Source organism: Danio rerio, chromosome 9, assembly GCF_049306965.1.
Source record: "Danio rerio strain Tuebingen ecotype United States chromosome 9, GRCz12tu, whole genome shotgun sequence".
In the NCBI taxonomy this organism is placed as follows: Eukaryota; Metazoa; Chordata; class Actinopteri; order Cypriniformes; family Danionidae; genus Danio; species Danio rerio.
Window position 1 is genome coordinate 17,504,063 of NC_133184.1, and position 12,947 is coordinate 17,517,009.

At 35.5% G+C, this 12,947-nt stretch overlaps 1 protein-coding gene across 3 annotated transcripts in view; it reads right to left on the reverse strand.

The window, feature by feature from the left end:
* crfb4 (cytokine receptor family member b4) overlaps nucleotides 1–12,947 on the reverse strand; it is a 136,616-nt gene that overhangs the window by 32,568 nt on the left and 91,101 nt on the right. For all 3 annotated transcript variants that reach the window (XM_068223482.2, NM_001083868.1, XM_073912303.1), the window contains exon 4: nucleotides 767–921. In XM_068223482.2, the coding sequence (XP_068079583.2) occupies nucleotides 767–921 (155 nt within the window). The remainder of the gene's footprint in view (nucleotides 1–766; nucleotides 922–12,947) is intronic.

Sequence of the window (12,947 nt, forward strand, 5' to 3'; positions counted from 1 at the left end):
TTAGTATACAATTTAGAGCCCTGATTTTGGACACTTAAGTTTCTAATAGTTTAGTCACATTTTAAAGCACTGTGTTCCAGTTTTATAATTAATTGATGCATTTTATTTATTTTTTTTACTTGCTTTAGTTTTATAACTTGTTTATTTTATTTATATGTAACTTTAGTGGCATATACGTTTTAGTTAAGTGTTTACAATATGCATTTTATACATTTCAGTGAGTTCTCTGTTCAATCACAGTGCATTTCTGTGCAGTTCTAAGGAATTGAAATGCATAGTAAATAAATTTTAAACCCCATGACTTTATCAAGTTGTCAATATAACATGATACACATACTATTACACACTATTGCAATATATCCCAATATTTATTGTATCGCAATATACTGTGATACCATGACCCATGTATCGTGATATGTATCATATCGTGAGGCCCTTGCCAATATACAGCCCTATTATATTGAAGTAGTCAAGAGCAGTCAGTTTTTCTAAACAATTTACTTTAAAGTGTTCTTTTTTCACTCATAGCATCCATTATTGTCCTGTGAAATGTTTATGCACATTGTAAATTGTTAAATTAATGTCAAGTGTAACTGTAATGAGGACACATCAGCATTATGAACAGGTGTTTATATTGTTGTAGTGATGTAAAACTCCATAGTTTTAAAGTAAACACAAAGTGTAATATACTAAGTGGAGTGAGCCACATTTTTTTTCCAACTGCAAAATAAAAAATTTAAAATACTTTTGAGGAAACGTTCTTTACCTTATTTGATTCTCCTTTTTTCCAAAAACGTATGAGGTAAGAAATATTCCCAAAGACGTCTCTCAGGTTTTTTCTTTTCATCGGTGGATCAGTGATATCAACTTCTGTTTGTCCATTGTTACTTCTCAGTTCTACATGAGGAGCACTAATCTCAGCTGTAGACACACAGCAATGTTTTAAAACATAGTACTAAAAAATATTCATTTCAAGTAAAAAATAAATGAAATGTTTAAGTATAAAAAACGCAGTATTTCATATATAATGAAGTCATAAAGTTTTTTATATATACATTTGATTTTTTTGCAGCCTTTTTAAAAAATGTTCTTCATATAGAAATATGAGTGACTCGAATTGTCTTATGATCTTCCTGAGTTTTGCCTTCTTATGGTTCAGAAAAGTCATTTTCCTGCATAATGGTACAGTCCTATGCAAAAGATTAGCCACCCCATGATAAATAACAGATTTTGGTGATTTTTTTTAATTGAAAAAATGTTAACACAGTCTCTCTTGAAAATTCAGGGAATGCATAATATGTCTTGTAAACCGATGCATAGTAGCTTCTTATGCCATAAATTGAAAAAAAAATATATATGGCACTGTACAACATTTTGGCAGATATAACAGCTTGCAAACACTTTTTATAGAAAGCTAAAATTCTTTCAATTCTTGTAGTTGGGATTTTGTCCCATTCTTCCTTGCAAAAGGCTTCTAGTACTGTAATATTCTTTGGTCGTCAATACATTTAACAAGTTTCCTAAACTCTTAACACGGTAAGTACAACATCCGTCAAACACAAGATCAATCAAGACCAAAACAATGCAATAATAAAGTAAAATTTACCAATGCTTTCACACTGTATTTCAGAACAGATAATATCATGTTCTAAACATAACATATAGGCTAAAGTCAAAGTGAACAGCTGTTTGCTTTCAAATATATTCGTATATTCTATTCCATTGCCAAAGAGAAACAGCTTATCGCAGATATATATATATATATATATATATATATATATATATATATATATATATATATATATATATATATATATGTATATATATATATATATATATATATATATATATATATATATATATATATATACACACACACGCACACACACACACACACACACACACACACACACACATAGAAATATTTAAGCATCATACAGCCCTTTTTACCCTTTATGTATTGCTCATGCCTACATACAGCCAGCTAACAAGCAGATACTACATTTTGACAAATATTACTGCTGTTACACAACAAAATATACTTTTGAGGCTTTTTTTAGTCATGAATGTAGTTGTTTAGATTGCAAATATGAAATATGCAGTTTATTTGCAAGAATAGTGCAAGAATTTTAAAATATTTACAATTTCTGAGAGCTCCTTGGTGGCCAAAAAAGGTTAAAGTTGTCTATCTACAAGATAGCGCCAGAACCGCATAATAAGCCCTTGCTCAGTGTGTTCTCTGAGCACGTATAAAAAGCTAAAAAATGGAAGCCACAAGGTTTTTCAGCCTTGTCCCTCCTTATCGCAAACACAACAGCAGTCTCGTGAGAAATCACTGTAGAGGGATGGCATTTCATGTAACGTTCAGCCATATAATCTTAAAATGTGAGCAAAATTTGCTGTTTTCTCATCACCTTAAGGGGGTCACACACCAGAAGCGTCGCTTTACATTACGATATAGAGAATCATTCAAACACTAGCTCAAAAGTGACATTGGTGAATTAGTAATGGCTTATGCTGTTTTGAAGTCAGCTGCAAATGTGAATGAATGGCTGAATAAATTAGTTCCTAAAACAAAGGGGTTTTAGACTCTCTGTGTTTTCTTTGTATGTTTTCTTTTTTATGTATAAGATTGTGCTGTTGAATTGTTGAATAAACGCAATAGCACATAAGTAACAGTGTGCTATGGCTGTATATCTGCACTGGTGGGGTGCTAAGCCAACGCATGCCTCCCTTCCACCAGTGCTGATATACAGCCATAGCACACTGCTACTCATGTGATATTGCTATATCTATATATTTATATTAGAGCTGCACGATTCTGGCTAAAATGAGAATCGCGATTTTTTTGCTCAAAATAAAGATCATGATTTTCTTACGATTCTGTAGATGTAAAATAAAAGTATGGTAAAAACAAACATATGGCACAACCTCGATAATAATATGTGTAGGTCTACTGGTTTCTATAAATAATTCTATTCTATATTAATCTATTCTTGTAATAATTCTGATGTTGGATTATTATGTTTGAGATATATGCTTGCAATCTGTCATATTAGACAATTTAATTCACTGGTAAAATCTAGAGTTGGGGTCGAGCCCAAGTCGAGACCAAGTCCTTAAACAGTCGAGTTCAAGTCCAAGTCCGAGTCCAAAAGGGGTCGAGTCGGACTTAAGTCCGAGTCCTTAACATCCGAGTCCGAGTCGAGACAGTCTTAAAACTCATTTATTAATTTTTCTTTTGGCTTAGTCCCTTATTTAGCAGGAGTCGCCACAGCGAAACGAACTGCCAACTAGACCAGCATATGTTTTACGCAGCGGATGCCCTTCCAGCCGCAACCCATTCACTCTCATTCACACCACGGCCATTTTAATAAATTAAATTCCCCTATAGCGCATGTGTTTGGACTGTGAGGGAAACCGGAGCATCCGGAGGAAAACCCCCACTAAGACACAGAGAACATGCAAACTCTACAAAGAAACACTCCTGGCCCAGTCGAGACTCGAACCAGTGACCTTCTTGCTGTGCAGCAACAGTGCTAAGCACTGAGCCATGGTGCCACCAATGTAAAAAAAAAAAGAAATAAATAAAAAAATAATAATAATAAATCAAATATATTTTTCTATTAACAATTAAACAGTTAAATTAATATTTTAAACTTTTTATACATTTTTGCAAAATGCCTTATATTTTTTGTTAGCTTGCTTTGAATTAAAATGAAAATAGGAGGATATATGTAGAATTTTTATTACTTTACAAGACTCACATGTTTGACATTATTCTCATGCCACTTTCTCACATTTCTTCTGCTTAAACTACGCTTACATTACCAAGGCAACAATGCATTTTTACATTAATTCCAGAGAACTCTGTTATCAGCCCCAGTGTGGAAAATGAAACCATATTCATGCCGACTGACCCAGATCAGCAAAGAACATAAAGGTTGAGCAAAAAGAGACAATTAGGCTTCACAGCTGTCTTAACAGGGAATTAACAGACAGAAGAATTTTGTTCTAAATAAACAAAGATTGAATAAATAGCGGGGGCGATTGGGTGCAAAATAAAACCCAGTGGTAATCAGACTGAAAAAATAGTCCAGGGCAGATTTCTAGGCTCATGATCTGGGTCTATCTAGCTATCTATAGCCTGAAACACGTTCTTAAATTTTTTTTATTAAGGTCAAAGGTATGAAACAATTGATGTTACATAACTTTTTTTTAATAAACATCCATAAGATGCAGCACGGTGGCACAGTGGGAAGCACATTGGCCTCACAGCAAGAAGGTTACTGATTCGAGCTGGCTTGGGGCAAAATAAACACATACTTATCTGTTTATTCAATTTTGAACTGTCTATTCTCTTCATCAATTATTTTCAGTAAGGCCGATATCTTCTTCCATTCAAATGATCGCTTTGCTGCAGTGTGTTAAAACAGGCCTGCGCGCAATTATCCAGCATGGTTATGATTAGGCCCGGCCCTAACCAATTTGGAGCCCTAGGCAAGATTTCAGATAAATTCCAGTAAATTCCACTGCTAGTGTACATATACTCATAAGACACCTATTAGCTTTGTCTTGGACATTCTTTCATTTTAATAAAGCAAGTGTACATTCAAAATACTTAGAAAGAAGTTTTTGCAACTCTGGGACACGTCGAAAAAATACGCAGCGATTATGCATTGTGAAACCTGTGTAAGTTTTGCAAGTGGACAAAACAAAAATTAAAACAATATGATGATGATCTTATTTTAACTAAACATGCTATGAAGCAGAAAAGAAGGATGAAGAGTCGGGCAGGTAAGATTAGGCCTAAAACAGTTCATGATTCAGGTCTAAAAAGACAACAGATAATTCTCATTCATTCATTCATTCATTTTCTTTTTGACTTAGTCCCTTTATTAATCAGGGGTCGCCACAGCGGAATGAACCGCCAACTTATCCAGCATATGTTTTACACAGCGGATGCCCTTCCCTTCATACGCTATGGCCAATTTAATTAATCAGTTCACCTATAGTTTTTGGACTGTGGGGGAAACCTGAGCTCCCGGAGAAAACCCACGTCAACACGGTGATAACATGCACACAGAAACATCAACTGACCCATCCGTAGCTCGAACCAGCTACCTTTTTGCTGTAAGGCGACAGTGCTACCCACTGCGCTACTGTGCAGCCCACAGATAATTCTATAAAACATATTTTTTGTATCTTATGGAATTGTCAAATTATATTAATATTCTTGCAAAAGACTTCTTAAATGATCTTAATACATCACTCCAGTTGTGTCTTTGCCTTCCAGTTACATTTAGGACCAATTTCTGTTATTTTCTAGAATATTAATCGTATAATAATAACAATAATAATAATAACAATAATAATAATTTTATATATTGAAAAAAAAAATGAAAAAAAAAAAAAAAAAATATATATATATATATATATATATATATATATATATATATATATATATATATATATATATATATATATATATATATATATATATATAAATAAATGGAGGGTGGGGGGCTTTTGAGGATAGGTCATGGTCCTGGTCCTCAGTTCAAAAGACAGTGATAATGACATCAGCATACAACTATGTATAATTCTGAATCATTTTAAAATGAAACATTAATTAATAATGCAATACACATAATTACACTCTGTCATTGACTACATATAAATATAATCAGAAATGTCTCATTATCAGATTCTCTCTTGCATATTCAACATGTAAGGCAGATATATACTGCTGCTCACAATCAGTAATGTTTATTCTCACACAAAAAACTCACATTGTGGACACAGGCACCCCTAATCTCTCCAATGTCTCTCATCAAAATATTACCTGAATATTAATTTTTACACAAAGTCAAACTTATTCTATCTTTAAATAGATTAAATTATTGCTTGAATTTGTGGATTTAGTCCAGTGATTATTTATTCTGAATGTTGACTGGATTTGAATATAATTCTACATTAAATCCATTTGTGCTTATATTTACTTGATATAATATGCAACTCCAAGCAACATTATTAAATTTTTGCTATCCCATTATTTAATTACGGTAATTTTACACACTCTTTATACTCTCCTAACCCTACCTCCCAAAAGCAGAAGCGGATCTGGGATCTGGAATGAGTTTATTATATGGAACGCGTCCATCAGTCAGCATGTAAAGGCTACACTGATTCAGAAATGTGATGATCGACGCACATCTTTTTATGGAAAGAAAGTGAATGCAGACATTTTTATATTCATTTTAACATGCTTTCAAGCCAAAATAAAGCAAAAGCATAATTCTCTCTGAATCTGGCAGTTATTTGCGGAAACAACAAAACAATATCGCCAGTATGTATTAACATCGTCCCTATGATATGAACGTACAATTCAAGTAAATAAGCTCTTATCTTTCTTTGTTTTCTTTAAACATGTCGGTAGAAGACAAACTATTGCTGATTTTGAAGACATTATTGTTCTAAACCTAGCCCCGCATTGTGTGATATATGGCTATTTCTGATTACACGTTAAAGGTCATGACATGCTGCTGCTGCATGCTGGTACGGTGCGGTGGCGTAAATAAAAGCTGGCATGCAGCCAGAGAGTTTGCTAAATTCTTGTTATAGTTTTATGTTGTTATTTATTAATTTTTAATATCTTTATTTGTGTTGTGAATGATGTGGACTCGACTGGACTCGTGATATTTTCCAAGTCCAAAATGTCCAAGTCCGAGTCAAGTCCAAGTAAAAGTTTCCCCAAGTCCGTGACAAGTCCAAGTCAAAATAAAACTGGACTCGAATACGGACTTGAGTCCGAGTCCAAGTTCGAGTACCCCAACACTAGTAAAATCAGACATTTGCCATTATCAGATTATATTCAACAATATATAGACTAAAGTAGTTATACTGACATTGTAAACATTTATTTTCATGCACAACTGTGGGTTCGTTATGAAAGAAAAAACATATCAAATACTTGTCGTAATCATAACTCTAAAATGCGATATGATCATTTAAATGAAGTGCACACTTTCGGTTTCATTTTGACTGCTAAGTGCCTCTTCATACTTCGTGCGCGGCTCCCAAACCATAACTCTGTGCTAGAGATCTGCGCGGGACTAAATTTTGAATCCCGCTCCCGCCCGCACCCGCCAGGTTTTAGCCCGAACCCGACCACTCCCGCTTATATTAAGAATTTGTTGTCCCACTGCCCATCCAGCCCCATTTTCTGGCCGCCACGCCAGATCCCGCTAAAGAGCGGGGGAGAACAAAACCGAAAATCACCAAGCTATACAGTCCAGACAGCCAAGCTGTCTGTATAAACACACACACAGCACCAAGCACACACACACAGACAAAGCTCTCTCTCTCTCATACATGCGCGTGCACTAACACACACACACACAAGCACCAAGCAGACACACAGGCGTTTGCTGTTATATCAACTCAAAGGGTTGTAATACGATGTATCAAGTACCAATGTAATACCAAAAAGTTTTATATTAAGGTATATAAATACTGAGTCGCGCCAGCTCCGGGCCGCAGCGCACATTACTCTTGGGCCCATTCCGGCGTGGATGCGGCAGCGTCGGCTCGCTTACGGCCGCCGCATCTGGAGTGAGTCCACAAGCATCCGGCCCGAGAATCTAGCCGGAACTGGCCCGAGTGTATTTTGCTATCTGGGAAAGCTCTCTCTCTCTCATTCGCGCGCGCACTAACATAAACACACACAAGCACCAAGCACACGCACAGGCAAAGGTCTTTCTCTTTCATTTGCATAGCAATATCCGCGATATTGCTAGACAGCCTTCTCCCGTCTCAAATTAAACCCGTTACCGACCGCTCCCACGATTTATTCGAAAATTTATTGCCGCGCCGCAGAAATCTGGTCGGGTCCCGCAGCGGGAACGCAGACCTCTACTCTGTGCCACAAACTGAATATTATTTACAACAGTATTACCTGTTACTCGCAACATATGCAGGTTCTGTTCACTAAAGTAGACGCGCGCGTCTATCATTAAGTAGAGAGCGCGCGCCCGCCCTCTCTGTGATAACAGCTCACGGTCAGCGACTCACGTCTCGTGTGATTTCCCGATCGCGAAAACATCATTATATTAATCATGATTTATCATATTAATTTAAATATCATATAAATATCATATAAATATCAATTTATTATATCAATTCAACTAACTCAACTAATTCAACATCATTTGGAGGTGTCGATGTCACTGAGCAATGTGTGTGAAACAATGAAAAGACTCGTGCAGCCACCTTTTCTTCTCTCCTGAACTTGAAAATATGATTGGCAGAATCGTGGAAATGGTGGATTAAAATCGTCTAGGGGGTCAAATCGAGATCGCGATCTTTTAATGATTAATTGTGCAGCTCTAATATATATATATTTAAGTAATATCACCATCTGTACAGTCTCTTTACCCTTTGTGTATTACTGCGCCCACATACAGCCAGCAACAAGCAGACACTACAGTTTGACAAATATTACTGCTGTTACACAACAAAATATACTTTTGAGGCTTTTTAGTCGTGAATGTAGTTGTTTTGATTGCAACTATGCAGTTTATTTGCAAGAATAGTGCCTATTTTAAAATATTTACAATTTCTGAGAGTTCCTCGGCGGCCAAAGACGGTTGACGTTGTCTAGCGCCAGAAACACATAATAAGCCCTTGCTCAGTGTGTTCTCTGAGCGAGAATAAAAAGCTGAAAAACAGAAGCCTCGTGGTTTTTAAGGTGGACCGGATAGAGGCAATACGAACTTCAGGGCTCGAGATTGCAACCATTTTGGTCGCATATGCGCCCGAAATTTTATCTATGCGACCTTAAAATATATTTGGGAGCATTTCTGCGAGTGCTTAAAATTGCTGTGTGTGACCAGTTTTTACTGCAAAATGTTCACCACACGCGCGGATTCGGGAGACATTCACGCAGAATGCATCTCTAAGCTCTTTGTCGGCACTTGAAATGCGAAACGCAGTGCTCAGGAATGGTTTGAAACAGTTGTCATGTCAACTTGCTGCAGTAAACAAAGCCAAGTCCTTAATGCTTGCCCCGCCTTCACGCTCTTCTTTTTGGCCCACCACTGCTTCAGCACTGAACGCGAATAATTGGTTAATATCAGCTGTCAATCACTCAGCGCCTTCTGGCTTCGGATGACAGAGAGCTACTACCGCGAAAAATTGTTAAGCGCTGAAGATGAGAATGAAGATAACACTGACAGATTTAGTTTTAGAAACCATCTAGTTACAAATAATTACACATCTTACTAGTGATCATGTGCTGAATGTTAATCCACCATCAACACTTTTCCAAGACTAGAGGACTTCCATTGGCTTCAAGTCCGCTATGAAAAGTCGGTGGGATGGAGTTTTCAGGTAACTGTTTGCCACATCTAGCACGAGACCTTCAGTTTAATCCTTCATATAATTGCCAGATGCTGTCCGCCGTGCAAGTGGCAGCTATATGTCAAATTTAACACCACGTACACCGACGCAAAGGGCTTGCAGCACTGACTAACCTAACATCGCTACTCATAAAAAGGCCGGTATTGCTATTAACATGTATGCACATAATAAGGTACAGTATGTGTCAAAAGCATCAGTGCAATATCAGACAGCACTTGTGAGAACAGCACAGTTATACCGTTAACAGATTCATTCAAGCAGTGTGTGCAGGGCCGGTAAGCGCTCCGTGTAAGCTTTGGTCACTCAGTTCTGTTATAAAAATGTATTTTCTTGTGATAACAGGATTTCGTTGAGACATATTTTCCTCACGCTTGCATATATGTATTATTTTTTTTTTTTGCTTGTTAGTTTGATTAGTGTTGATTTCAAATACAATAAATATGTTTGTATAAAACCTGAGTAATGGTGCGAATAATTGGTGGGTGCGACAAATTTTTGGCTGATGCGCCTACATTTTTAAAGTTAGGAGCACCGGTGCTACCAAGCAAAAACGTTAATTTCGAGCCCTGAACTGGATTCAGCCTTGTCCCTCCTTATCACAAACACAACAGCAGTCTGTTGGAAAAACAGAGGTTTTTCCAATCGCATGATCATATGTTATAAAAGAGGACTATTTGAGCTTTTGAAAGGAACAGTAAACACATAACAGTTTTTTTTTTTTTTTTCAATGGCTATGACAGTTTATTTAATACATTTAATAAGTTTTCTAAACTCTTAACACGGTTAGCACAACATCCATCTTTGTGGGCTCTACAATTAACACATTTCTTGTTGCTTTGACACAAAATGCATCCAGTTAACAACAATTTAAAATGCTTGAACTTCTTTTACACACAAGCACAACCAAGACCAAAACAATGTAATTTTACAATCAAATTTACAAATGCTTTCAAACAGTATGTCAGAACAGATAACATCATGTTCTAAACAGAACTTGTATAGGATAAAGTCAAAGTGAACAGCTGATTATATTGTGAATTAAAAGACAAATATATTACCTGTATTTTATTCTACTGCTAATTGCAGTTTTTATGAACGGAACAGCGAGCACATTAAAGAACTCTGTTACCAATGCGTTCAGGTAAGGTTATGCAATACATTCATTGCTTTAATATACACAGTGTTTCGCATTAAACTACTCTATAAACCTGGATTTCATAGGTACATACAGTAGATATACAGTACAGTACAGCATTTGCATACATGTGTCTAATTACTTTCAACGAGTCATTAAGTTGGAGGCCAATCAAGTACCACATGGAATTATCTATGTTGACGAGGCTGTGGATGTCGCCGTGGGAGAAACATAAAAGGTCAAAGGGCCACAGTTACCATGCCAGGCCATAGAAGCTATCAAGTATAAAGTGGATGAGAACATGTGGCCAAATGCATAAGACCAGGCAGAATAAAAGATTACTTTTTTATTATTATTATTATAATAATTATAATTGTGATGCTTTTTCTGTTTGTATATCTTGCAGTATTGTCCTTTTGCAAATAAAGTCTGTACTGCAGCAATTCTGTGTCGATTTTTAAAAATAAACTGTAAATTTTATAAAACCATTTTTTTTTTCTTCATTTTTGTATAGAATTTTTGCAGTAAAAGTAAAAAAAATGCAAGCGCTTGCTAAGCCCAACAAAACAAAAATGTCTTCAAACATAAGGGCAGAGCTTACACATAAAATAATGCAGTTTCTGTAATTTTAGATAGTGTTTTTTGTGTGAGTGTGTTATGATTGACTAAATGTTTCTGTTGGAAAAGAACATGTGTTAGTGTTTTGAATCATTATTTCATTTTGAAACATGTTTGCAGTGTTTTGTTAGACATGGGGCCTGTTTCAGTTAGGAGGTTCAAACAACTCGGAGTTTAAACTTGAACTCTGAGTTGATTTACCGAGAGATTAAAAACTCAGAGTTTTCGGTTCCAGAATAGCAGATCTGAGTTAGGTCAATTAACTTTGAGTCGACCAACTCAGAGTAAAGCACGCACACCGTGACTATAAAAAGGCATTATCAATGGAGCAGATATTACGAGTGAACATGGCAACATCTTAAAAAAAAACTTGATGTGAAAAAAAACTTGAACTTGATGTGATCATGCAAAGTTATAGCAAATATGAGCGTATATATTTAAAAAGAAGCCATCAGTGAAACAGACAGTTAGCGTGAAAAAACAGCTGCTCAAGTTAATGCGTCATTTTTAATTTAAAGTAGGCTATTTAAATATTTAAGTATAATAAACTTTTATACACGTTTATCAGTTTTAATAGATTTAACAGTGCACTTGTGTGTCTGCCTTTTTATTGATCAAGTGATAGAAGTTGATATAACATTTAGAAGGTAAGCAGTGCTAAAAATACTTTTTAGAAAGAATAATAATTCCATTAATACATGTCAAAGGTTAACCTAATTATTTCTGAAAAAAGGACAAGCCATTCTCATACGTGACTTTGTTCTGTGTGTGACAAAAATGTAGGCAATATCTATGTTTCCATCAAAATATATAACGTAAATTTGTGCAAAACTGGAATAACGCCTGAAAGATGCCATTTTGAAATGGAAAACCCAGAGTTTCTCTCATTTCAGGGTTAAAATACTCTGAGTTTTCACTTAACCTACTTTCTGAAACAGGCCCATGGTGTATTGTGATAGTTTATTATTGTATTTTGAAAAGTAGTTTAGAGGTTTAGTTTTACAATGTGTGATATTAAGCATGAAATTAAATGTTTTCCCAATTGTGTGTTTTAGGTGTGTTGGTGCGTTAAGAGTTTAGTAAACTTGTTAAATGTATTGAAAAATCTGTCATAGCCATTGTAAAAAACTGTATTGTAATCGCGGTGCTTTTTTCTTCTTGTATATCTTGCAGTGATATCCCTTTGCAAAAAAAGAGTCTGTACTGCAGCAATTTTGTGTCTTTGTTTTTTTTTTTTTTTTCTTACATAAACTGTAAATTTTTGTCAAGCAATTTTTTTCTTCATTTTTTTATTGAATTTTTGCAGTAAAAGCAAGAAAATGCATGCATTTACTAAACCCAACAAAACAAAACGATAGAGAAGCTTCAAATATAATGGCAGACATGACACATTAAATAATGCAGTTTCTGTAATTTTAGCTAATGATAGTGTTTTTTTTTTTTTTTTTTTGGTCAATGTGTTATGATTGACTTAATGTTTCTGTAGGTAGAGAACATAGGCTCTATTTTGACGGTCCATCCGCAAAACGGAAAGCGCAGGGCGCAAACTCATTCAGGGTGTGTCAGAATCCATGTTTGCTAATTTAAGGATAGGGAAAATCCGCTTTGCGCCATGGCGCATGGTCTAAAAGCATTGAGTTTATTTTCTTAATGAGTTATAGGTGTGTTTTGAGAATAAACCAATCAGAGTCTTATCTCTCATTCCCTTTAAGAGCCTTGCGTTGCGCCATAAGCGCATTTGCTATTTACATGACGTAAAGTAAGTGTAAGTGAA